The sequence below is a fragment of the Bos javanicus genome, chromosome 14 (assembly GCF_032452875.1).
Source record: "Bos javanicus breed banteng chromosome 14, ARS-OSU_banteng_1.0, whole genome shotgun sequence".
Taxonomy (NCBI): Eukaryota; Metazoa; Chordata; class Mammalia; order Artiodactyla; family Bovidae; genus Bos; species Bos javanicus.
The window spans coordinates 26,355,245-26,381,815 of NC_083881.1; the positions used below are offsets into that span (position 1 = coordinate 26,355,245).

At 39.2% G+C, this 26,571-nt stretch overlaps 1 protein-coding gene across 3 annotated transcripts in view; it reads left to right on the forward strand.

Annotated features, from left to right (window-relative positions):
- RAB2A (RAB2A, member RAS oncogene family) overlaps positions 1 to 26,571 on the forward strand; it is a 72,117-nt gene that overhangs the window by 16,022 nt on the left and 29,524 nt on the right. For all 3 annotated transcript variants that reach the window (XM_061438812.1, XM_061438810.1, XM_061438811.1), the window contains 2 exons: positions 11,450 to 11,521; positions 21,442 to 21,509. In XM_061438812.1, the coding sequence (XP_061294796.1) occupies positions 11,450 to 11,521; positions 21,442 to 21,509 (140 nt within the window). The remainder of the gene's footprint in view (positions 1 to 11,449; positions 11,522 to 21,441; positions 21,510 to 26,571) is intronic.

Below are 26,571 nucleotides of genomic sequence, written 5' to 3' on the forward strand. Positions count from 1 at the left end.
AGACCAGCATTTTAGTCGACTATAGCTAGGCCAGTGATTCTCAGACTTCAGGCAGGGCACATGAGGATCACCTGAAGAGCTTGGTAAAATACTGATTTAAGGACTCCACCCCAGAGTTTCTGACTCATTAAGTTTGGGGTGGAGCTGATAATTTGCGTTCTAAAAGTTTCCAGATACTGCTGATGTTGCTGTTCTGGAGAGCACACTTTAGAGAATCAGCGCTTTAGTGAAGGCGTGTAATTCATCATCCAGGGTGATCCCTAATTCATCAGGACACCAGGGATAACTAAGCCTGTCCCTGGCAAACCAGGATACAGTGTCATCCTCATTTTACCTATTCGAAAAATCATTTTACAAAGAGGGTTATGCAATAGAATTGTCACCTAGCAGATGACTCAGGGTACCCAAGGTTGGTTGGTTGGTTGGCTGGTTGGCTGGTTGGCTGGCTGGTTGGTTGGTTGATTGATTTTTATGTTAAATTCCCAACTGTGATGATTTAGTCTGGTTTTTTCCTTGATCCCTGTCCTTGTAAATATTCATTAAAAGAGAACAGAAGTGTTCTAGATTCTTTAGCTGATTTGTTTGCCGTGAATCCTAGCATAAATGATGTGGATGGGTTCTTTCACTGGGTGTGTAATTGGATGAGATTCTGGAGAATAATTTCCAAATTTGTGTCTTATCAGCACAATAATAGGTACATCTTCTTACATTGCAGCCCAGGGTTTAAATATGTATGTAAGTGCATACGTGTGTGTGTGTGTGTGTGTGTGTGTGTGTGTGTGTAAGGCAATAGCTTGCATAGCACTTGTCCTATCTTTATTGAGTCCCTGCAGTCTAGTATTTGCTATTTTGTTCTAGTTCATTTTTTTAATGCTAGTTGTAACCGAGTAAATTGATTTCACTGGTTACAGCCTACTATTTAGAGAACATTGCGCAGAGGACCCCTTTGCTTCCTACGTACTGTGACTTCCTAAAATTCTGAGAGGTATACTTCAGTTTCCTTCATTCTGATTTTTCTCACTCTAAGCCATTTTCCACCATTAAAACAAACTAGTTCGAGAAAATCCCAAGAATGGGAGGAGAAAAAGGAAAGAGATGCTATTTTTAACCACATTTCTGCTATGTTACTTGCTATTAAATTTAATATTCTGTCATTTATTCTCTATGTAAATTAGGTAGTGCTCCATTTTATTTTTTAAATTTTAAAAAGTTATGAATTGCACCTAGCTTTGTTTTCGTGAAAATACTGTACAAGCTAGGTCTTTCTTAAGAATATCTAAACTCAGCTTATATTAAAAAACCCTCAGCTTCACCGAATTAAATTTTTCTTCTGATGAAGAATGTATTCATCACACTAGTTCTAAGAGTCCAGGTAGGAGATGGAAATTAGAAACAGAAGTTTGAACAGGGAAAGTCTGGTGTAAAGAACCACTGACTCTGATGTGGGGTTAGAGTAATGGGGAAGTGGACTAAGAGTATTCTAAAGAATACAGAACAGCAGGTGGAGGGCCCAGCCACTGTCCCTAAGACAGAGGCAGAATGTGGAAGGAAGGAACACTCCCTGGAGACTTAACGTTTTCAGAGGGAAATTACACTTAAATCAGGGGCCGATAGTGTCAGAGACGCAGTTCTTAATGTCACGTGGTCATGATTTCATTCTTCAACATCATTTTTCTACCTGAAAAACCCACTGTTGGGAATAAAAATTTTTTTGAGAAATTGACTTTTTAAAATGTAGACTTGTTTGTCATTATATAGAAAATACAAGTGTGTCACTGTTAGATCTTTTCAGCAAGCATTCAGTACATAAATTCTGCATTCACTGAGCATCTATTAATTCTAAGCCAGGCCACAGAGCAGAGTGGTTTTCTAAATGCAGAATGTTATTGCTCCTAAGGGAGGCAGGTAGATGTGTGAATTGATAACAGAAGTATGATACAAGAGGTGCTTAATGAAGTGTGTAGAGAGCACTATGGCCAAAGTGTGCAATGAAGTGTTAGTCGGACTTTGTGCCAGGAAAGGGAAGGAAGCATAGATGTGTTTTTTACCTTTTATTCTTTACATGCCGTTTCTTTTATTCCTTGCAGTAGCCTTCTTAGTAAAGTGAATGTATGATTACCGTGATACGATAAGCAACCAAGGCCTTGAGACCTGAAACAACTTTTTCTACCATTGTCACACATGGGATCCAAATATAGTCCAGTGTTTCTCTCTTAAATTGGTGGTGTACATTGAAATACAGGAGGCTGCAATGGTGAAAGTTTACCAAATATAAAGCACATTTCTGAGAAGAATTTCAAAAGTGAATTAGATGTGTTCCTGTGCTTAGGGGTTGCTGGTCTGGCAGTGCTGGTAGAATCCATCAGAGCTCTGGAGATGGAGAAGGCTTGGCCATTTCATAGAAGGGTCCAGAGTGTCTTCCTCCCTGCCCTCTTAGCCTTCACTGAGAGGTTTCTCAAATAAATGCTCTGTCTTCCTTGTTTCCTCTTCCCTTATTTTAATATTTCTGGTGTTTGAGTCTCTTTATTTTTTACTGATTACAGTAGGAATCATTAGAGACAGAGTCAACAAGACTGAGAGACCAATGAGTCCAAGGAAAAGGAGGAAGGAAAAATTGCTCCTCACAAGTGCATTTTTGTAGGTTTTCTTGGACTGCTTAATAATTTTAAGAAACTTGTCTCAGAGCTCAAAACAACAAAAACCTATTCTCTCACAGTTCTGGAGGCCGGCAGTCCAAAATCTAGGGATGGGCAGGGCCTCTGAAGGCTCCAAGGAAAATCCTTGCTGCTCTTCCAGCTTCTGGTGGCTTCGGGGGCTCCTGGTTTGTGGCAGTGCAAGTCTAGTCTCCTTTGTCTTCAGACAACCTTCTCCCCTGTGTATCCATTTATCACTGGAATTAGGCCCAACCTGAATGTAGGCTGATCACATCTCAGAACCCTTAATTATACCTGCAGAGATCTTTTTCCAAGTTAGGTCACATTCAGAAGTTCCAGGAGTTGGGATTTAGACGTGTCTCTTTAACCCACTCGAGTCAGCAACAGATGAGTATCTAATCGCAGTAAATGAGAGGATTGCTGTCTCAGATGCAAGGGGGATGATGTGTGGGAAACCAGCAGCATGGAAACAACTCTGAAGTCATTTTATTTAAAAGATAATTATAGATTGTGAATATTTTCTGCAGTTGTAGAAACTAGATATTTAAAAATGTGAACTCAAGGTCAGATCAGTTTGGTTGGAGATTTTGCTCCTCAACTGTATTCATCTTGAAGAATCCTCTAAAGTTTTCATTAAAAATTTTGAATATGCAAAACTCAAAATTTTAGAATTTTAACCTTATGATATTCCTGTGAAGTAGAAATGCCATGTTTTTCTTTTTCCCATTTTACAAATGTGGAAACGGAGCTTAGTTTCTATAATAAATTTTGTCTGAGGTTACAAGTTATGAAATAATACAGATGAACACTGGTGTCACAACTGTAAAGCTTATATTCTTTTTAACTTGAGTATCTTGCTGAGTTTATTAATTTTCTATTTAAAAGAGCAGACCTCATTGTTTTGTCATGTTTCACGGGTTTCTTGGTTTGGACTGTGAACATGAAGAATAAAATTTTCTCTTTGCAAAATAAGCCACAAATAATTTATACCACATTGCCATCTCTCTCGGGGAATGCAGTGGCACCCCACTCCAGTACTCTTGCCTGGAAAATCCCATGGATGGAGGAGCCTTGTAGGCTGCAGTCCATGGGGTCGCTGAGAGTCGGGCACAACTGAGCGACTTCACTTTCACTTTTCATTTTCATGCATTGGAGAAGGAAATGGCAACCCACTCCAGTGTTCTTGCCTGGAGAATCCCAGGGACGGGGGAGCCTCGTGGGCTGCCGTCTACGGGATCGCACAGAGTCTGACACGACTGAAGCAACTTAGCAGCAGCAGCAGCAGCATACCAATACTCCTTGTGGAGAAGGCGCCATTGCCTAAAAACATCGCTGGCGGTGTATTAATTAGATTCCTGGGCCTAACCAAAGACTGAATCAGAATCTTTGGGGTGAGGTTTTAGGAATCTACATTTTTAATGAGTGTTACTTGTAATTGTTTGGCATTAATGTGGTAATCAGGTAGTCAGTTCTCACCACAACACTTAGGCCTACTGAGGACAGTGTATTGGACCCTGAGTAAAGGAAGAAGGTAAGGTGACTTCACAGTAGAAACTCTTAACAGCTGTTAAAGAGTGGTTGAGTAGCTAAAGCAGTCTTTAGAAAGAAGAACAAATTTGGAGGCACCATGCTCCCTGAGTTCAAGCTATATTAGAAAGCTGTTGTACTCAAAACAGTATGGTATTAGTATTGGCATAGACAGAGGTCAATGGAACAGAATAAAGAACCCAGGGGTAAACACATACATATGTGGTCAATTAATTTATGACAAAGAAGGCCAGAATATACAGTAGGGAAAGGACAATCTTCATTAAATGATGTTGGGAAGACTGGACAACCACATACAAAAGAGTGAAACTTAAACCATATGAAACTGAGGGTGGACTTATAATTATATCTTAACCAAATGCCTTCACAGCAGCACCCAGTAATTGGAAGGGCCTAGTCAAGCTGATGCATCAGAAAGACCCATCACAGTGTTTTCATTTTTATTGAAGTATATTGTACTTATAGAAAAAGGCACATGTCCTAAATATATAGCTCAGAGAAGGTTTGTAAACTGGACACAGGTAACTCTTACTATACAGGGGCCCTCTTACATTTATTTCATCTGATTCTTGTAACAGTGCACCAAAAATAGTATAGGAATTTCCCCAATTTTATAGATAGAATTTTGAAGCCCAGAAAGGTCAATTTCCTTGCTCCATGTTACAGCTCATAAGTGACAGAACTAGGATTCTAACCATGGTTTTGAGGCATAAAGGAAATACTATGGAAACCCAAGGAACTAATCCCCACATTAATTCTGCATGGGGATTGATAGCATCTTTGGAACAGGAAGGCTTTAGTGAAGAAAGCATTGGAATCTCTAAGCATGAGTTTAGAGTTGCCAAGGAGTGACAAGTTCCTTGGTAAGAGATGCCAGAGGAAGAATGTGGTGTCATTTCAGAGGACAGAAGGTGATGTGTTGTGCTTCACCACAGGCTCTCTAGACCGTGGTGTGATAATATGATCTGTTAGGATAACAATTTCTCAAAGAACGTTGTTTACTATTTCGGACAGCTTAAATTTTATATATGTGCATTTTAGCAAAAATTTTCAGAGGTTTATACAAATAGATTTGAGGCAAAGGTTGAAGGCAGAAAGACCATATCTTATTGAGAGCCAGAACTGGAGCACTGAGGATTAAGAGGGGAAAGCATGGAATTCAAGGTATTTCTGAGGAAACTGATGAGATTTGTGAGCCATTAGCTGTAGGAAGAAAAGGAATTACGAGATTTTCTTGTTGATGTGATCCATTGGGAACCAACTTCAGAGATAAAGAAATACTGAAGGTGACTCTTTGAGTTGTTGGGAAAATGGTAGGCAGGAACATGAAACAGAATGGATTATGTTTTACAAGTTTGCATTCCCAACCTGAAAGAGTTAAAGTGGACATGTTCAGAAGGCAGTTGGATATAATGAGAATGAAATTAATTAAGATGGTGGCTAGAGAGATGGGTTTCAGTTCAGTTCAGTAGCTCAGTCGTGTCCAACTCTTTGCAACCCCGTGAATCGCAGCACGCCAGGCCTCCCTGTCCATCACCAACTCCCGGAGTTCACTTAGACTCACATCCATCGAGTCAGTGATGCCATCCAACCATCTCATCCTCTGTCATCCCCTTCTCCTCTTGCCCCCAATCCCTCCCAGCATCAGAGTGTTTCCAATGAGTCAACTCTTTGCATGAGGTGGCCAAAGTACTGGAGTTTCAGCCTTAGCATCATTCCTTCCAAAGAACACCCAGGGCTGATCTCCTTCAGAATGGACTGGTTGGATCTCCTTGCAGTCCAAGGGACTCTCAAGAGTCTTCTCCAACACCACAGTTCAAAAGCATCTTTCTTCGGCACTCAGCCTTCTTCACAGTCCAACTCTCACATCCATACATGACCACAAGAAAAACCATAGCCTTGACTAGACGAACCTTTGTTGGCAAAGTAATGTCTCTGCTTTTCAATATGCTATCTGGGTTGGTCATAACTTTTCTTCCAAGGAGTAAGAGTCTTTTAATTTCATGGCTGCAGTCACCATCTGCAGTGATTTTGGAGCCCAGAAAAATAAAGTCTTGACACTGTTTCCACTGTTTCCCCATCTATTTCCCATGAAGTGATGGGATCAGATGCCATGATCTTCGTTTTCTGAATGTTGAGCTTTAAGCCAACTTTTTCACTCTTCACTTTCACTTTCATCAAGAGGCTTTTTAGTTCCTCCTCACTTTCTGCCATAAGGGTGGTGTATGTCTGCATATTTGAGGTTATTGATATTTCTCCCGGCAATCTTGATTCCAGCTTGTGCTTTTTCCAGCCCAGTGTTTCTCATGATGTACTCTGCATATAAGTTAAATAAGCAGGGTGACAATATACAGCCTTGACGGACTCCTTTTCCTATTTGGAACCAGTCTGTTGTTCCATGTCCAGTTCTAACTGTTGCTTCCTGACCTGCATACAGGTTTCTCAAGAGGCAGGTCAGGTGGTCTGGTATTCCCATCTCTTTCAGAATTTTCCACAGTTTATTGTGATCCACACAGTCAAAGGCTTTGGCATAGTCAACAAAGCAGAAATAGATGTTTTTCTGGAACTCTCTTGCTTTTTCGATGATCCAGCGGATGTTGGCAATTTGGTCTCTGGTTCCTCTGCCTTTTCTAAAACCAGCTTGAACATCTGGAAGTTCACGGTTCATGTACTGCTGAAGCCTGGCTTGGAGAATTTTGAGCATTACTTTACTAGCGTGTGAGATGAGTGCGATTATGTGGTAGTTTGAGCATTCTTTGGCGTTGCCTTTCTTTGGGATTGGAATGAAAACTGACCTTTTCCAGTCCTGTGGCCACTGCTGAGTTTTCCAAATTTGCTGGCATATTGAGTGTAGCACTTTCACAGCATCATCTTTCAGGATTTGAAATAGCTCAACTGGAATTCCATCACCTCCAGTAGCTTTGTTCGTAGTGATGCTTTCTAAGGCCCACTTGACTTCACATTCCAGGATGTCTGGCTCTAGGTCAGTGATCACACCATTGTGATTATCTGGGTCATGAAGATCTTTTTTGTACAGTTCTTCTGTGTATTCTTGCCACTTCTACTTAATATCTTCTGCTTCTGTTAGGTCCATACCATTTCTGTCCTTTATCGAGCCCATCTTCGCATGAAATGTTCCCTTGGTATCTCTAATTTTCTTGAAGAGATCTCTAGTCTTTCCCATTCTGTTGTTTTCCTTTATTTCTTTGCATTGATTGCTGAGGAAGTCTTTCTTATCTCTTCTTGCTATTCTTTGGACCTCTGCATTCAGGTGCTTATATCTTTCCTTTTCTCCTTTGCTTTTCGCTTCTCTTATTTTCATAGCTATTTGTAAGGCCTCCTCAGACAGCCATTTTGCTTTTTTGCATTTCTTTTCCATGGGGATGGTCTTGATCCCTGTCTCCTGTACAGTGTCACGAACCTCATTCCATAGTTCATCAGGCACTCTATCTATCAGATCTAGTCCCTTAAATCTATTTCTCACTTCCACTGTATAATCATAAGGGATTTGATTTAGGTCATACCTGAGTGGTCTAGTGGTTTTCCCTACTTTCTTCAATTTAAGCCTGAATTTGGCAATAAGTAGTTCATGATCTGAGCCACAGTCAGTTCGCGGTCTTGTTTTTGTTGACTGTATAGAGCTTCTCCATCTTTGGCTGCAAAGAATATAATCAATCTGATTCGGTGTTGACCATCTGGTGATGTCCATGTGTAAAGTCTTCTCTTGTGTTGTTGGAAGAGGGTGTTTGCTATGACCAGTGCATTTTCTTGGCAAAACTCTATTAGTCTTTGCGCTGCTTCATTCCGTATTCCAAGGCCAAATTTGCCTGTTACTCCAGGTGTTTCTTGACTTCCTACTTTTGCATTCCAGTCCCCTATAATGAAAAGGACCTCTTTTTTGGGTGTTAGTTCTAAAAGGTCTTGTAGGTCTTCATAGAACCGTTCAACTTCAGCTTCTTCAGCATTACTTGTTGGGGCATAGACTTGGATTACTGTGATATTGAATGGTTTGCCTTGGAAACGAACAGAGATCATTCTGTGGTTTTTGAGATTGCATCCAGGTACTGCATTTCGACTCTTGTTGACCATGATGGCTACTCCATTTCTTCTAAGGGATTCATGCCCGCAGTAGTAGATATAATGGTCATCTGAGTTAAATTCACCCATTCCAGTCCATTTTAGTTTGCTGATTCCTAGAATGTCAACGTTCACTCTTGCCATCTCCTGTTTGACCACTTCCATTTGGTAATCACTAATTTATAGATGTATGTTGGGCCTATAGGACTGGGTTAGTTCTGTCAGTTGAAGAGAAAAGATAACCAAAGATGAAATGGTTGTGAAACCTCCAGTATTTAAGAAGAGGAGCAGTTGTCACAGAATTAAGTGACCAAGGAGATGATTACAGCCTGAAAAAGCCAGAAGTGGTCATTTTTAAGAAGGTTGTAGGTAGATAAATTTTATAGAAATATTTTATGGCATAAATAGATCATGTTTCTGGGTCAAATAAATGAGGACTGAGAAAAAGCCTAGCTAATTCAAATTGGCAGTTTAGAAAAGTGTTCGTGATTGTGAGCCAGAACCCCCAAGTATTTTATCCAGAATTAAAATAGTATAAGTCAACATATATTGAATAAGGTAAGCTATCTGGAAACTTAACTGATCCTGACAAATGATCAATAGGTGGGTGACTAAGGAGACCTGGGAAACACCATAGTGGCACTTGGATATATTCTCTGCTTTAAAAGATCCTTTGATTACCTGAAGAAAGAATGTGGTGTCTTAAAAGTGAGGTCAGTACTTGGCCAGAGTAAGTGGTATTGCTATTACCAGAGCAGTCCATACTCTGTTGTGAGATAAGAAGAAGGTTTCAGGTTCTTGTATCACTGAAGTAATTACCAGACTGTGAGATGATTCTTGAGCTCCCTCAGTAATAAAATCTATGATTTCTAATTATAACTTTTTTCTCTACCATATGGGGAAATTTTGAATGCTAAAAATAGAAATGAAGAAAAAAGAAGAATCTTAAGTGCATATTGCTAAGTGAAAGAAGCCAATCTGGAAAAGCTACATACCGTATGATTCCAGCCATACGACAGTCAGAGAGAGGCAGGACTATGGAGCAGTAAAAAGATGAGTGGTATGGGGGCAGGACTGATACAGCATTGGGGATTTTTAGGGCAGTGAAAGTTCTGTGTGACACTGTAACCGTGGATACATGATACATTTGTCAAAATCCATAGGGTGGAGAACACCGAGAATGAACCCAGATAGGAACTGTGGACTTTGAGTGACGGTATGTCAAGGCAGGTTCATCAGTTGTGACAAGTGTTACCGCTCTGGTGCAGGAGGCTGGTAGTGAAGGGGGCTGTGCTCCCGTGGGGAGGGAGGCTATGGGATCTTGTTGTACTTCGTGCTCAGTTTCGCTATGAACCTAAAACTGCTCCTAAAAATAAAGTCTCTTTTTAAAAGCAGAACGGAAGATTCATATCTCAGTTGCTCACCTATTTTGTACTTTAATACTTACTAATTTTCCTTTCTCTCCTAGACCTGCAAGGCTGTTGAAGTGGTATTAGAAATCTGATGGGTTTGTGCCTTCTGTAATGTAAAAGAGAATTGGTGAATACAAGAGAAAAAAAGTCAAGTGTTTTGAAATTCCAACTTATTTTCAGTCAACTAGAATCTTAAAAGATTCAAAAAACTTTGAACAAATAAAATACTTCCTAAAACACAGCCACATGGGGCACTTCTCTGGTGGTCCAGCAGTTAAGAATTCGTGCTTCCACTGCAAGGGGAACTGAGATCTCATATGCTGCCCCTTAAGGCCAAAACAGTTTTTAAAAGAAACAAAAGTTAAAAAAAAGGCACTATACACACACACACACACACACACACACACAGAACTTATATAACTTACACACACACAGAATTTATCTTTGATTTGTTAGTGTTCATTTTGACACTTGACACTAGGGCCAGTCATTCAGCAAAATAATTGAGTGACTTCTCTCTGCCTTAAGACAGGTAGCAAGTGACAAGGTATTCATTGTCCTTCTCTCATTGAGTGAATAACATAGAAGACATTGAACCATTCAGTTTGTCACTTAAGAAAGACCTTCTTCAGCCCTTCAGTCTAAATGAAGTCTGTTCTGTTACTCTTCTTCATAGTACTTAATTTTTTTCTTTCAGATGGCAGTTATTATGATTATTCTAAGTTACGGTTCATACAGATTATTTGGGCATTTGTTCTGCTTGATTTCTCTCCCTGTGCTAGACTGTAAGGAAGCAAGCGAATCAGTTTTCCATGTGCATAGTTAGCATTCAGCAGTGACTTTTTGAATAAGTGAATGGATGAATGAATGATGACTGCCTTTGTGTTTCATAAGTGCACTATGCTACCAAGTAAGCAGATTTGGTCTCCTGTAAGGTTATAGGCCTGAAAATGAGTAGGAAGTGGTGTGAAATTCAGTTCTCTTCAGAGGGCAAGTAACATATATATATAGAAATTTTGCCTTTAATTTGAAAATTGAGAAGTTATTCAAGACTTCAATGATAAGAGTGAAGAAATGCCATTCAGATTAAAGTCGATTCCAAAGTGAATCAGCGCTTCCCTAGTGGCTCAGCTGGTAAAGAATCTATCCACCATAATGTGGGAGACCTGGGTTGGGAAGATCCCCTGGAGAAGGGAAAGGCCACTTACTCCAGTATTCTGGCCTGGAGGATTCCGTGGAATGTGTAGTCCATGGGGTTGCAAAGAGTTGGACCCGACTGAGCGACTTTCACTTTCAAAGTGAATCAGCCAGAAGGTAGAACAAGCAGCTTTTCCCACTAAAGTAGATCCCAGACACTTACTTCTTGTTTCTTGTTTTCCGAGACCAAGGTAAAATAAACTATAAAAAGAGGAAAGTGCTGTGTTTTTTAAATGTTTTCACTACTACAGAAAAAGCAAGAGTGCAGGAACACTTCCCTGCATGAATCCTGGGGTAGGGGCTGCTTGGTTGTCTTCCGGGAGTTCCTGCCACTCCCATCTTTCAGGTTGAAATGCTGAATGAACATGAAGGGTGCAAAGGCTGTTCTGGATTGGTCACCACCTTTCACTCAGATCAGTGGTAGAGCACTGAGAAAGCATGGCACGTTGCTCTCAGAGCACTGGGAACCCTGAATGTCTCTCTTCCAAGTGCTTTTATGAAATATTTCTTAATTTCTGTGAATTTTTCTCTTAACTTTTTTTTTTTTTTTTTAATTTTCAGGTGTTGGTAAATCATGCTTATTGCTACAGTTTACAGACAAGAGGTTTCAGCCAGTGCATGACCTTACTATTGGTAAGTGTTGTAAAGAGATGAGATGCATTCACAAGTTTGGGGTAGTGGACATGGAATATGCTAGAGGGCTCATTGCATTAGTAAGGAGTCAGAAATCAGTGAAGCTAGGTCTGTTGCTGTACTGGAGTCTAGTCTCCATCACTGGGTTTAAAATAACTGTATCTACAGTAAAAATAATACTACACAACTCTATAAGAGTGGTTGGAATGCAGCAGACAGTCATACTTATCTTGATTGTATTTGACGATGGAACAGAAGATTGAGAGACAGTGTATCTCAGTGTATCTCAAGACGGGTGGGTAACAGCAGAGACTGTGGACCGGTTTGTTGGAGTTCTGATCAGGGCTCTGCCACTAGCTGGACACACCCCTTCCCCACTCCATGCCTCGGCTTCTTTGTCTGTAAAATAAGAAAAGTAGTAGGACCATCTCACAAAATCGTTAAGAACAGTAAGTGAGTTAATAAATGTGATGCATTGAAACAGTGCCTAGCAGTGTGGTAAGTGCTCCAGGGCTGCCTGTAATTATTAACCCAGAAAAACTACCATCAAGCAATTTTTAGTTTCCTCATTTGTGAAGAATACATGAGAGTTCCTGGTAAGAGATGGTCAACAAATTTTAGCTATTATTACTGTTAGCTCTACTGGTTGTTTTTAGTGATATTATTCATTAATATGCAAAAGTATAAAATTAAGTGAAAAACTAAAAACTTTAAGTAAGTGTGCTCTTTCAGGGTTCTTAATCTGTTTTTAAAAAATTACACCCCAAAAGCTAAAGAGTCTAGATTTCTTCTTCTATGGCTGCAATAGAGATTAGTCAACTGTGTATAAATAAGGTAATTGGAAATCCAGTTAAAGTTTGCAACTGATAGCTTAATGTGTATTTTCAGCCAGTGTCTGCTTGTTTTCTATAGGTATCATTAATTCACTATTCATAACAAATTGATTCTCATGTCCTGTGTATTTTTAAAGTACCAAATCGAAGATACAGTTTATAAATCAGATTATTAGATCAGTTGATGGTATTCACCCAAGCCTAATGTACTTTGTGCATATATTAAACATTTTTCCTTACTGGCTACTTATAGTAAGAACATGCAGATTCCATTTTCATCTTGGTAATTTTAATTATATCTGCTAATGATGGGTAGGGCAGGTGTTGCTCTTTCATGCTGGTTCTCATGATACTCAAGTTTTAACTTGGGTGAGCTCCTTTTTTGTAGAATCTGTTCTTTAATAGGTCTGCACCTTGAGGCCACCTCTTAGGCATGACTCGGTCTTGAGACAGCTGGCCGGTGGTTTTTTTTATAGGGTGCTGTCAAAAGTGTCTTCCTTTTCATTGAAGCACCCTGTAGGGAGGATAGGCCTGAGCCTCGCTGCTGTCAGAGGATAGGCTCTGCTGCGAAGAGAGATGGGGAAGTAGGTCGGAGGGAGTTCTCAGCAAACCATAACTCATGTAACTGCACCGGCCGGCTTTCCTCTGGGCTCGCTGATGGGAGGCCCTGGGAGTTCAGAGGAGAAAAGCAAAAAAGCCGAGGGTCTTCTCCCCTCTCTGCCAGGGTTTACTGTGTGTCCTCCATGGCTTCAGTACAAGCCCCTGCCTGTCAGAGTCACTGGTGGTCGGGTTCCTGGGCTCTGGAAATCCTGGTTTTCTCTCTCTGCCCTCCGGCTTGGGAACAGCAGCAGCTTCCGGCTGTTGCTGATCTCTGGGTTGCGTTACCTTCTGCTCCTTGGGTTTCTCAGCCCTGCCTTCAACTTAACCAATTCCCCACTTTAAATCCCCTCTGTTTTAAATGCTTAAGTATGGTTTCTATTTTTCTGGTTGGATGCCAACTACTATACTCAAGACACCCATCACAAGAATTTATTTTTCTGACATAGAAATCATTTAGAAGGTCCTTAGTACATACTTTTTCTAGGAGTGTAGAATGATTGCTAAAGTAGGCATGAGGCAGTGTCTTGATCCTGCTGCACACTTGCCTTTTGCTTGATGAATAGAGGAAGGTGACAAGGTTAAGTTTGGGTCGTGATGAAGAATTATTAACTGATAGCAAAGAGGAAATAAAAGGCAAGGGAAGACTATATAAAATGTTCCTTACCCTTTGCCTGCTATCTCAGTGAGAATTGTTATGCTGGGAATCAAAGAGCCATCTATAAATAGCTTCCTGGGCACAATTTCACTGAGGATCCAGACTCCAGCCTTGCCATCCAGAGGATGGCTCAGGGGCTGTTCCTCTGGACCAGCAGCATCAGCATTGTGTGGGAGTTGTTATAGAATCTACTGGCTCCCATTCTGCAGCTCAACAGGGTCTCCGGGTGATTCACATGAACCTTCAAGGCTGAGAATCACTGGATCAATGGCTTTTGTGAGTATGTATGTGGATTCCCCAGGTGGAAATAGGCTTCATATTGTTGACCCTGTGCACACGCCCACACACATCCTGGCCCCTCACTTCCTTTACTTGCACTTCTTCTGAGATCCTGCTTCCACTGAGCTCCTCACCTGCACAGTCCTGCCCAGGACCTGTCACCAGAGTCTGGAACTACTCCAGAGTCTTGGATTCATGTGACTGGCTATCTGTCCACCCCTGCCATCCTTTCAGCTCACACACCTGGTTCCTAATGCTAAAAGTTTATTTACCCTATCAGGTGTAAAATCCATTGATTCTGCCATCTTTGTACTCTCACCTCTCTTGCTTTCTTACTTCTCCCCTTACCCAGCTTTAATTCTAAGCCTTATAGTTATGTCATTATAATTACTCCTGTGTATACCCTCAGCTGCCTTGTCCCCGCTCTTAGTTATAGCCCACTCATTCCCACTGTGTTTATTTTACTTCCTACTAGTGGACAATTTGACAAATACTGATCCAGAAGCTAGGCTATTTACATGTTCATTACACCTTGCTTCCTCTCTCCCCCACTTTAAACCATCAGCCTCTAAGAAGTGACTGCTGAAAGTGAAAGTATACTCTTGGAGAAAAGGTGGTGTTGTTTCCCATATCACGTGCCCCACAAGAGATCAATTAAAAGCATGCCTCATTTATTTGGGGTTCACCTTTCTGATAAAGTTATTTAGAATGTCATTGCCGAGAACTAGGAAGATAGCTTAAAAGACCTTGTGAAACATCCGGCTCAGATCTCACAAAGACCCTTTTCCTGATCTTAGAACATAAGCATACTTTACTGACAGGTTGTGATTGTTAATGTTGCTGCTGCTAAGTCGCATCAATCGTGTTCGACTCTGTGCAACCCGATAGACGGCAGCCTACCAGGCTCCTCCGTCCCTGGGATTCTCCAGGCAAGAACACTGGAGTGGGTTGCCATTGCCTTCTCCATGTGATTGTTATGAAAACACTGTAAAAATCCAAAGAAAGTTAAATTCCCCATGTAAACTTGCCTTTGGCCCTCCAGCAACCACTGTGAAGAATTTGGTATGTGTATCACCTTCTAGAGTTTTTAAATATATTATAAACACACATGTAAAACTGTTCTCATTTGCTTTTCCTCCTCAGATATACTAAAGTACCTGTTCTTTCTTACCTTTGCCTTGACTGCGGCTTGTGAATGACGTTAATATTTGTGAATTGGAGGGAGAAAAGTCGCTATTTGACTTTTTAACTCTTTAGTTTTAAGTACGGCTGAACTTTTAAAAATATGTTTAAGAAACATTCTGTGTCTTTGCTTTGAATTATGTGTTTTTATCTTTGCCCTCTCCACTGATAGTTTTCTTTAGTCAAATTCATTGATGCTTTTTGTTATGACTTTCAAGTCTTACTAAAGAAGGGATCCCCTTTAGTGTGTATGAATTATATACATATTCTTTAAAATATTCTTTTCATACTATAAATTTATACTTCATCTGGTATATGGCCATGTAGGTTATTTTCTTTAATCCCTACATAACTTGTGGCCCCACACCATTAATTAAATAAGCCATTCTTTCTTTCCTATTTGATTTAGCCTTTCTTATCTGCTAAATCTCTGTATATATATCAGCCTGTTTGGGGACTCTCTGTTCCTTTTTTTTTTTTTCCTATTTCATGAGGCAGTATCATACTGGCATTTACAGTCACTTTCTAATTACTTAATGTGTGGTTGACGGTTTTCCTTTTCTAAAAATTTTCTGAATTTCTAAAAAATTTTCTGAATTTTCTTAATTATTTTTGTATATTTGTTCTCCAGTTGAACTTTAGTCTCTTTGCCAAATTGCAAAAGTTTTAGTGAGGCTTTTAAAATTTGGTAGGAAATATATTAATTTATGGACTAGTTTGGAGACAGTTTATGTTTTTACCATATAAAGATTAGCTATTCATACACATAAGATGTTTTCTTTTATTCCAGCTTTTAAAATGCTCTTCAGTAAAGTTTTACATAAGGTCTTGTGCTTTTACATTATTTTTGTATTTTATGGATTTTGTTGCTATTGTAAACAGGTTTTTCCCACCATTATTATTGTTTAATCATTTTGCATATTCTAGGTAGACATTTTGGCCTTATCTGTAAGTCATAATATTTTCTTAGCTAATATCTATACCTTTTGTTTTTGCTGGTATCTATAGTTTTGTTTCTAGGAGTATCAGCCTTCTTCCCCACCAGTCTCTGTTTTGAACTTCTGCAGTTTCTGAGTTCCAGGAGTAGATCCTTTTTTTTTCTCAAGACGGTCTAAGGAGGGCTCCTTATGGCTGTTAACTTGATACCAGCCCTGCTGTCTGCTTTGGCAGTGCCATCTCGGGGGAGCAGCCTCACCCTGCCTCCGCACCTCCACGTGCCCTGGCTCTGGCAGTGGGCCCCTTCTCATTGGGATTGCCATCAGTAGTCACCTCATGAGTGACGTGTCATCATTAGTTAGAAATCTTGGAGTATAGTATGAAATAATAATGGATCCATAAAAATACTTAACTGTGTGCCAGGAAGTAAGTAGATGGTAACTAAGGCACGTGATAACTTTATTTTAAATTGAAGTATAACTAATTTACAATGTTAAGTTAGTTTCAAGTGTACAGCAAAGTGAATCAGTTATACAAATATATGTTCTTTTTCAGATTCTTTTCCATTATAGGTTATTACAAGATCTTGAGTACTGTGCTATACAGTAGGTCTCTGTTGTTTACCTATTTTATGTATAGTAGTGTGTCTGTGTTTATCCCAGACTCCTAATTTATGTCTACCCGCCATCCCCTTTCATAACCATAAGTTTGTTTTCTGTGTCTGTATTTCCATTTTTATAAATAAGTTCATTTGTATCATTTCTTAGATTCCACATGTGTAATAACTCTTAATCTTGAAGAAATTTTGAGATGGGTATCATTAATACGATTTACAAATAAGAAAAACTAAAACAGAAGAGGTATAGTAACTTGCTCAGGGTCACACAATTAGTTGGTATCAATTGTTAAATACTAAATAAATGTTTACTATGCAAGGATGCAAGCACTTACTCTACAAGGATGATCACAATCCAGAGGTAATTTAGAAAGTGTGTATTTACGCTCAGAGTGTTTTGTCCTGGAAGGTTCAAAGTGAGTAACATTTGAAAAAATAAGCATCACTCCCTGACAATGTCAGGTAAATGAGGCCTGGCCTTTGGCTCCACGGATAATTTCTCTGGCAGCCAGAATTGGCTGTTAATTGAAAATGTATCTGGGAAGAGAGGCCCAAGGGCATAGGGGATGATGGTTTATCTCATAAAAAAAAAAAGAAAACTTTCTAAATAAGCTTCTTAAGCACACACACACACACATGTACAAATATATGCTTAACTAAAACGATTTAAAATTTTTACAGTCCAGTGGAGATGTGTAAGGTTTTGGGTTTTTGTTTGTTTCTAAAATTTCTAGGACACTTCAGCTTTCAGCATTTTCTTTTACCACATAGAATACAAAGGTAAAGCCTGCACTGAATGAACCCAGTTATGAGAAGGTAAATTGGAAAGAGTTATGTTTTTGAAGCGAAACTTGAATTCTTTGTTTCTATTTCACTTGATAGGAAAACAGAAATCATGGTTTTTCAGTAATCCACTGTGCTTGTCAGTTTTTTCTTATCTCATTCCTGGATAATATAGTAGTAGCCTTTTAAAACTAGTTTCTCGGCCTCTTGTTTTTGTTCTCTGTCCTGATCCTATTAATAAGTGAAGTTAAAATGGCAATCGTTCTGTATTTTCATGCTTTAGTCTTGATTTAGTCATGCTTTAGTCTTGATTTTCATATAACATGGTTTTCAAATTAGGTATGTTTTTAGAGGCAAAATCTTTGAAGACTTTTTAAGCCTCAGTAGTCTCCACAAATCTAGTGGAGGTGATGGAATTCCAGTTGAGCTCCTTCAAATCCTGAAAGATGATGCTGTGAAAGTGCTACACTCAGTATGCCAGCAAATTTAGAAAACTCAGCAGTGGCCACAGGACTGGAAAAGGTCAGTTTTCATTCCAATCCCAAAGAAAGGCAACGCCAAAGAATGCTCAAACTACCACATAATCGCACTCATCTCACACGCTAGTAAAGTAATGCTCAAAATTCTGCAAGCCTGGCTTCAGCAATACGTGAACCATGAGCTTCCACATGTTCAAGCTGGTTTTAGAAAAGGCAGAGGAACCAGAGACCAAATTGCCAACATCCGCTGGATCATCGAAAAAGCAAGAGAGTTCCAGAAAAACATCTATTTCTGCTTTATTGACTATGCCAAAGCCTTTGACTGTGTGGATCACAATAAACTGTGGAAAATTCTGAAAGAGATGGGAATACCAGACCACCTGACCTGCCTCTTGAGAAACCTGTATGCAGGTCAGGAAGCAACAGTTAGAACTGGACATGGAACAACAGACTGGTTCCAAATAGGAAAAGGAGTCCGTCAAGGCTGTATATTGTCACCCTGCTTATTTAACTTATATGCAGAGTACATCATGAGAAACACTGGGCTGGAAAAAGCACAAGCTGGAATCAAGATTGCCGGGAGAAATATCAATCACCTCAGATATGCAGATGACACCACCCTTATGGCAGAAAGTGAAGAGGAACTAAAAAGTCTCTTGATGAAAGTGAAAGTGGAGAGTGAAAAAGTTGGCTTAAAGCTCAACATTTCAGAAAATGAAGATCATGGCATCTGGTCCCATAACTTCATGGGAAATAGATGAGGAAACAGTGGAAACTGTCAGACTTTATTTTTCTGGGCTCCAAAATCACTGCAGATGGTGATTGCAGCCATGAAATTAAAAGATGCTTACTCCTTGGAAGAAAAGTTATGACCAACCTAGATAGCATATTCAAAAGCAGATACATTACTTTGCCAACAAAGGTCCGTCTAGTCAAGGCTTTGGTTTTTCCAGTGGTCACGTATGGATGTGAGAGTTGGACTGTGGGGAAAGCTGAGTGCTGAAGAACTGATGCTTTTGAACTGTGGTGTTGGAGAAGACTCTTGAGAGTCCCTTGGACTGCAAGGAGATCCAACCAGTCCATTCTGAAGGAGATCAGCCCTGGGTGTTCTTTGGAAGGAATGATGCTAAAGCTGAAACTCCAGTACTTTGGCCACCTCATGCGAAGAGTTGACTCATTGGAAAAGATTCTGATGCTGGGAGGGATTGGGGGCAGGAGGAGAAGGGGACGGCAGAGGATGAGATGGCTGGATGGCATCACCGACTCGATGGATGTGAGTTTGAGTGAACTCTGGGAGATGGTGATGGACAGGGAGGCCTGGCGTGCTGCGATTCATGGGGTCACAAAGAGTCGGACAGGACTGAGTGACTGAACTGAACTGAACTGAGTCTCTGTCTATATACTTTGAATAAAGGGCTAAATATGCCAAAACTCAACTGTGGGTTAAGTTAAGCAAAGGGGGTTATTAGAGTGTCTTGATTATTAGGGATATTAGAGTGTCTGGAGTTTTATGTAGACTCCACAAGAGGGTGGGGACGTGGACTTGGAAATGGGCAGGAGTGAAGCATCCTAAGAGGCTGGAAAGCAGAAAACATAACAGCCATCCTCCCGTCAAAGGACGGAATGGTTTGCCAGTCAGTTTGAGTACCTTCATCCCTCTGCTCAGGGTGCTGGTCCTTGCTTGGCTTGCCTACCCATCCATGGTGTCGGTCAAGGGTCTGTTTCTAATTTGCCATTGTTTTTCATCAAATTTGACGTTACATATTGAATTTAAGAAATCTTAAATCCCACTGAGCAATGCAGATGTTTTTGGATTGTGGTTAAAAGCTTTTCCATGACAGTGGGAGGTAAAACAGGATTTCTCTCTGTGGCTACAATAGATTCTTGAAAAGGCTTCCAATTTGTCAACTATCTTGCTGATTTGTAGAATTTTATACTTTAGGACATTCCTTTTAAATAGTGGGCATTTCCAAGAGCATTTGTACTGTCCTTAGCTGCTAGTTTCTTTCCTCAGCCACTCATTTTCATGTCACTGAGTAAGCTGGTGGACTGTTGTTTTGGGTATCCCCCCACCCTGTGGCATAGACGGTATATGACTATATGCATATAGATAGGTAGATGTGTAAACACTGTAGTGGTTTTTTATGAGGTTAATTGTACAGTTTTGCATTTTTCTTTCTAGTACATCCTGACTCCTAGGTCTTCTCTCTGTGCTTTTCCTGTATTTCTGAGTCTGAGAAACATACCATTAGTTTCTTTGTATTGACTTTGCCCCTAGTATGGAATAAATAATAAAATACAGAATAAAAACTCATTCAAGTTACATATCCTGAAAGGGTAAATCACCTTTCTATCTCACCTTCCTGATCACAGTTGGGGGAATTATAGGAGATGCTGAAGTGAAATTCTGGCACTGGGCAATGTGCCCTTCCCTGGGCAACTAAAAGCTGTTTTTCTGCCAGGATGACATCTGGTTTCTGGGGACCATGTGTGTCTCCCCGTCACCCTGACTCTGATCTAAATACTGAAAGAACACACTCCAAGCAGTAATGATTTGGTGTAATGTAAGTGATAGACTTCTTGCCGAGTCTCCTTCACAGCTGTTTGCTCTTCTGAAATTATACCCTCTTTTTCTCCTCCTCCTATTTTGATGATTGAATGAGTATTTTCAAAAGATGGTAAATGCAAGGGAAAAAGCCAAAGTTGTAAGCTAGCTGATAAGTGTAAAGTTTGTATTCCCTTAACCTGCAATCCTGTCTCCTGTAATTTGCCAAAAATCATAATCATAAGTTGAAAAATATATACAGAAAATTCGTTTCAGCATTAACTACTTAGTGAAGATTTGGAAACAACCAAAATTTGTAGCAGTAGAGTACCAGCTTAATAAAATGCATGTATATCTAAAGATACATAATACACAGGACTATTATGTGGCCATTAAAAATAATAGTATAGTTTTATATAATTTTTTAATTGAAAAAGTACTTTGTGGTATGGAATAATGTTTATGACATAGTGACTGAAAAGCAAATTGCAGGACAGCATTTGTGTATTCCCATTTATATAAAACTGTATGCTTCTATGTGTATTTATTCATGGTGAGATTTCTGAAAATATGTTTAAACAGTGGTCATCTCTAGTGAATGAACTTGGAGATTTCTTTCCTAGTTGATAACCCATGATGGAACTAAGACTATGATGTTGAAATTCATCTGTCCATTTTAGTGATTGTTAAACCACATTAACAGTTTTTAAGAAATTGGTTCTTGAATCTCATTTCTAATTATTTTTAACATTATTGAGCCTGCAAAACATGCAGGGCACAGTTGATGTCTTGACTACACAAGACTCAGATATCTTAGTATTTAATTATATTCTTAGCCTGTGTCTTATGAATATCTCTGCCTTATACATTTTCTAAGGATGGGAGCTGTATTTGTTAATCTGTGTATTATTTGGCATAGCATGTCCTAGAAATACCCTTTTTTAAAAAAATCCTTAAATGTGAAGTATATTCCCACTAATTTGCCTAACAAAACACTTTCTGTTTTATTCAGGTGTTGAGTTTGGTGCTCGAATGATAACTATTGATGGAAAACAGATAAAACTTCAGATATGGGATACGGTAAGTATAGCGAAAATACCTTGTATGACCTCAGTAAAGTCATTTTATAAAAGTACATTGTTGTGTGTGTGTTCAGTTTTCTTGTTATCTTATGACTGTTATGGTTTGTTAGACACTGACGTTCTTGCAACCATGACATAAAATGTGGTAACAGAAAAGATTCATTTTTATCATGCAGTATTTTCAACAGAGGTACCCTAGGTGTCAGGTGTAGGGGAACATATTTGAGCAAATTCTCAGGCTGTGGGACCTAAATAGAAATGCTCCAGAAACTATGTTTTTAAGAAAAACAAGCAGTATGTCTAAAGTATACATGTGAATTAAAATATATGAATGTCAGTACCATAGTCACTTGATCTGATAGTTTATTAGTTTATTCTAAAAGTATGATTTAGTCCTGAGCACTTGACGCTACCTTGCTCCCGATCCTGTCGTTTACGTTCATCGAATGCCAGTTCAGTATCCTGTCACATAGTTTTTAATGGCAGTTTCTCATCTGAACCACGGAAAGTTATTTGCATGACTGTTTTTCTTTATTTTCCCATCTTCTGCATAAAAGATAAGTACTTTATTGTATACATTTGATATGTAGAGACCTCAAAGAGCCTTTGCTTATGTGGCTTATCACTAGAGATAAAAGCTGAGAAACTTATTAAACAGTTCATTATTAATTGATTGTAGAATAACCCTGATAAACTCATTGTATATTGGCATAAACAATGCAATTTTTATGGAAATTGACCGTTTTCCCAAGACAAAAAGCTATTTTCCAGTTGAAGAGTGTCATTTTGTTACATTTTGAAAATTTTTACACTCTGCTTAGTAGAAGACAGCTGGATTCTTGTGTCGCCCTCTGCATCAAGTCTTTTGTGTGTTGTTTTCTTGAAGTCTATGAAGAGAATGACCCTGCCCATCAGAACAAGAACCAGTTTCCCCCCAGTCAGTCCCTCCCATCAGGAAGCTTCCATAAGCCTCTTATCCTTCTCCATCAGAGGGCAGACAGACTGAAAACCACAGTCACAGAAAACTAACCAATCTAATCACATGGACCACAGCCTTGTCTAACTCAATGAAACTATGAGCCATGCCATGTAGGGCTACCCAAGATGAATGGGTCATGGTGGAGAGTTCTGACAAAATGTGGTCCACTGGAGAAGGGAATGGAAACCACTTCAGTATTCTTGCCTTGAGAACCCCATGAACAGTATGAAAAGGCAAAAAGATAGGACACTGAAATATGAGCTCCCCAGGTCGGTAGGTGCCTAGTATGCTACTGGACGGCCTCACCAACTCGATGGGCATGAGCTTGAGTAAACTCTGGGAGTTGGTGATGGACAGGGAGGCCTGGCGTGCTGCAGTCTATGGGATCGCAAAGAGTCAGACACAGCTGAGCGACTGAACTGAACTGATGAAGAGAATACAACCTCACACAGATAGTTGGGGAATGGAGGACCTCATGGACCCTTCAGGAGTCTCAGGGACTCCCAGGGGTCCAGGTCAGTGTAAGCACCACTACCTTAGGGCAATTAGGACTTAATTCTTCACTGAACCCCAGTTGAGAAAACCCAAAAGGTTTAGGACGACAAATAGCATAACTCTAAACTAGTAAATGAAATGGAAAATACAGGGAATTTTACTGCCACGTGCCTCTGGTCTTTTTTTTTCTTCCTAATCTTGCAGTCTTACTGTCTCACCTGTCACCTTTAATGCCATTACTGAAGGAAGGTACCTTGAAGAATATTCAGTCTCACAGACTGGATTCTCAAGAATGCTGAGCGAATTTCTGAAGGCTGTTGTGAGACCTAGGTTTCCTCATGTTTCCTATGTGCCACACAGTCATCCCAAAATGGGAAACCCTAAATCTGTCTTGCTCTGTTCCAGAATCATACATGGGACTCTGTGTTTTTATGCTTTCTTGTTTCCTCTTTTTGCAGTGCAAATTTATGCATTCACCATTTCTTAGTGTTTCCCGCACCCCCAACCTGTAGCATCTCATAACTTTCAGGATTTATGTTCTGTCAAGCAACGAGACTTCAAAACTGCATAGAAAAGAGAAAGTAAAATATGAAAACTCCCTTCTTTCCTAGAGATTTTAATTAATGATCTCTAACCAAAAGGAAATTTTTCTACTTCTGTATTAATAGTTTCTCTTCTTTTCCAGAAGTGATTGTTTTACAGAAACCAGTTGGCTTCCTTAGCTAATAAAACATTTTTGTGCAACCCAAATCCTTCACTGTAGTGTGAACTAAACTATTTACTATTCTTTAATATGTTTTTCATACATTGTGCCTTGCATAAATGCTTTGCTTGAGGTCACTCTACATTAATGTCTCCCTCCCACCTGTGTCTCCCGTTTTTCTTACATGACAGTGTTAAAAGAATCTGAAGTCAGCACTTACATCCTCTTAAGTCTTTTTGCAAAGTAAATATGCTTAGATTTGTTAAAGCATCCAACATCTCTTCTTTCCTAGATCTTTGCAACCTCTGTTTTTCTTCTCAGAATCTTCTTAAGTTTCTATATGAAATTCCCTTAAAAAACCTAGAATTAAATAGTCCTGGTTGACTTTTTCTCCATCCTTGCTGTTGACACTTAAGACAGCCTAAAAATTACTGTGATGCTTGTTAATCCTGCCATCATCCAAACCAGTAGTCTTCCTCTTGCATGTAAACTTCAGAATCTTTTTCCTTGATAACAGCAGTCCTTGATCATGGGTCTAGATTTTTAAGTTGAGTAAAGTACCTGAGATTCCATGTTTGGGCCCTGGACAGCTCAGTTGGCTACTTAGAAATCCTTTTTTCTTTTTGGCTCTCAGCTGTGTTCCATGTAACTAGAGTTGTAAGATAAATGACTAACAGTGAAACTAAAAGGTATTACTGTAGTATTGATTCTCACAAATTTTAATTTTCTAACTTTATTGGCTGTTTGGGATCATTCAAGGTGACGTATTTGAGTGTCTGCTATAAGTAAACTTCAGTATTCTGAATTGGGCTATCCCTCAAGGAGATCTAAGGAGGAGAAAAAGATAAGCATGTGAGTAGTGTGTTCATTCTATCTAATCAATAGTATTAGACCCAAATGATCACATGAAGTTGCTTTTGGATTTGTGAGGGGAAAAGGCTAAGTATAGGTTCTGGTGGACAAGCTTGCTAGCTTGTGAGAGGATTATGGAGCTTGAACTGGTCCTCAGAGGGAATAGATATTGGGGAAGTAGAAAGAGGAGAAAAATTTTCAGACAAAGAGTTAAAACAGAGGCACAGAAGCAGGAATATTCAGAATATGGATAGAATACCAGTAGGAAAAAAAATGGCTGTAAGACTTTTATTGAATAATAATATAAAACTCTAGAGAAACAAATAGAAATCAGATGCCCAAGAGGTTAGGATTTACATTCAGGGTAAAGATTTTTGAATAATACTAGCTTGATGCGTGTAGAGTTGTATATTAATGGAGGTAACAGAAGAGGAGGAGGTTTTGATTTGCATTTCTCTGATAATGAGTGATGTTGAGCATCTTTTCATGTGTTTGTTAGCCATCTGTATGTCTTCTTTGGAGAAATGTCTATTTAGTTCTTTGGCCCATTTTTTGATTGGGTCATTTATTTTTCTGGAGTTGAGCTGTAGGAGTTGCTTGTATATTTTTGAGATTAGTTGTTTGTCAGTTGCTTCATTTGCTATTATTTTCTCCCATTCTGAAGGCTGTCTTTTCACCTTGCTAAACTGGAGCCTTTTATACAGAGTGAAGTAAGCCAGAAGGAAAAACACCAATACAGTATACTAACGCATATATATGGAATTTAGAAAGATGGTAACAATAACCCTGTGTACGAGACAGCAAAAGAGACACTGATGTATAGAACAGTCTTATGGACTCTGTGGGAGAGGGAGAGGGTGGGAAGATTTGGGAGAATGGCATTGAAACATGTAAAATATCATGCATGAAACTAGATGCCAGTCCAGGTTCGATGCAGGATACTGGATGCTTGGGGCTAGTGCACTGGGACGACCAAGAGGGATGGTATGGGGAGGGAGGAGGGAGGAGGGTTCAGGATGGGGAACACATGTATACCTGTGGTGGATTCATTTTGATATTTGGCAAAACTAATACAATTATGTAAAGTTTAAAAATAAAATTTAAAAAATAATTAATTAAAAGAAAAAGAAGAGGAGGAGGAGTTAAATTACCAAACGGGTTACTACAAAAATTGTTATCAATGGAAAGGCACATAGAGAAGCCAATTTGGGGGAATCTTTATATCCTTAGCTGCTATTAGGAGTCCCTTTCTACAAATAATGCTATATCTTGTTCAGTTTCAAACTTCTAAAATCTCTTTAAGCCACCATCTTATAGTGAAGAGGATGAAAAATATCTATATATCATAAATTGATTTTCTTTTCACTTAAAACATATCAGTTGATCATAGTTCGAACAGGTTTATATTAAAGTGTTTTTTAAAGACTAGATTATTTTGCTTCAGTATGATCAAGATAATTAACTATTGGGCTAGCTTTCTGCAATTAGTTGTTTAGTAGGCCAGAGTATAGAATGTTGTTCCTACAAGTCAGGTCTCAAAAAACTTCTGAATACTGATCTTTGCTTATTACAAAGTAATCATAGATTTTAAGATGCATAGCTGTGCTCATAACAATCACTTGGAATGTTGTCGTTTTTTTGCTTGAATTTTTGTTTGATTTTGTAATTATGGCAAGATCCAGATTCAGTGGATTTAGTATAAAGTGATGCATAATATACATTATTTCCATATTGCAACATGTTTGTTCTTTGTAAAACAATTCAGGAGGAATGGGAATGATATACAGATATGTGCTTTTCCTAAGTTTGTTTCCGTTTTACTATTTCTTATTTGAACTATAAACCCTGAAGTTTTAGATCTCAGAATAGTTCTTCTGTATGGTCTGTAGCAATGCACAGTTAACCCTTGAACAGTGTGGGGTTAGGGTTGACAACCCTCCACGGTCAAAAATCTGGATATATAGTTGGCCCTTCTCCATGGTTCTTCCTATCCCTGGTTCTTCCATGTCTGTGGATTTAACCAACCTCAGA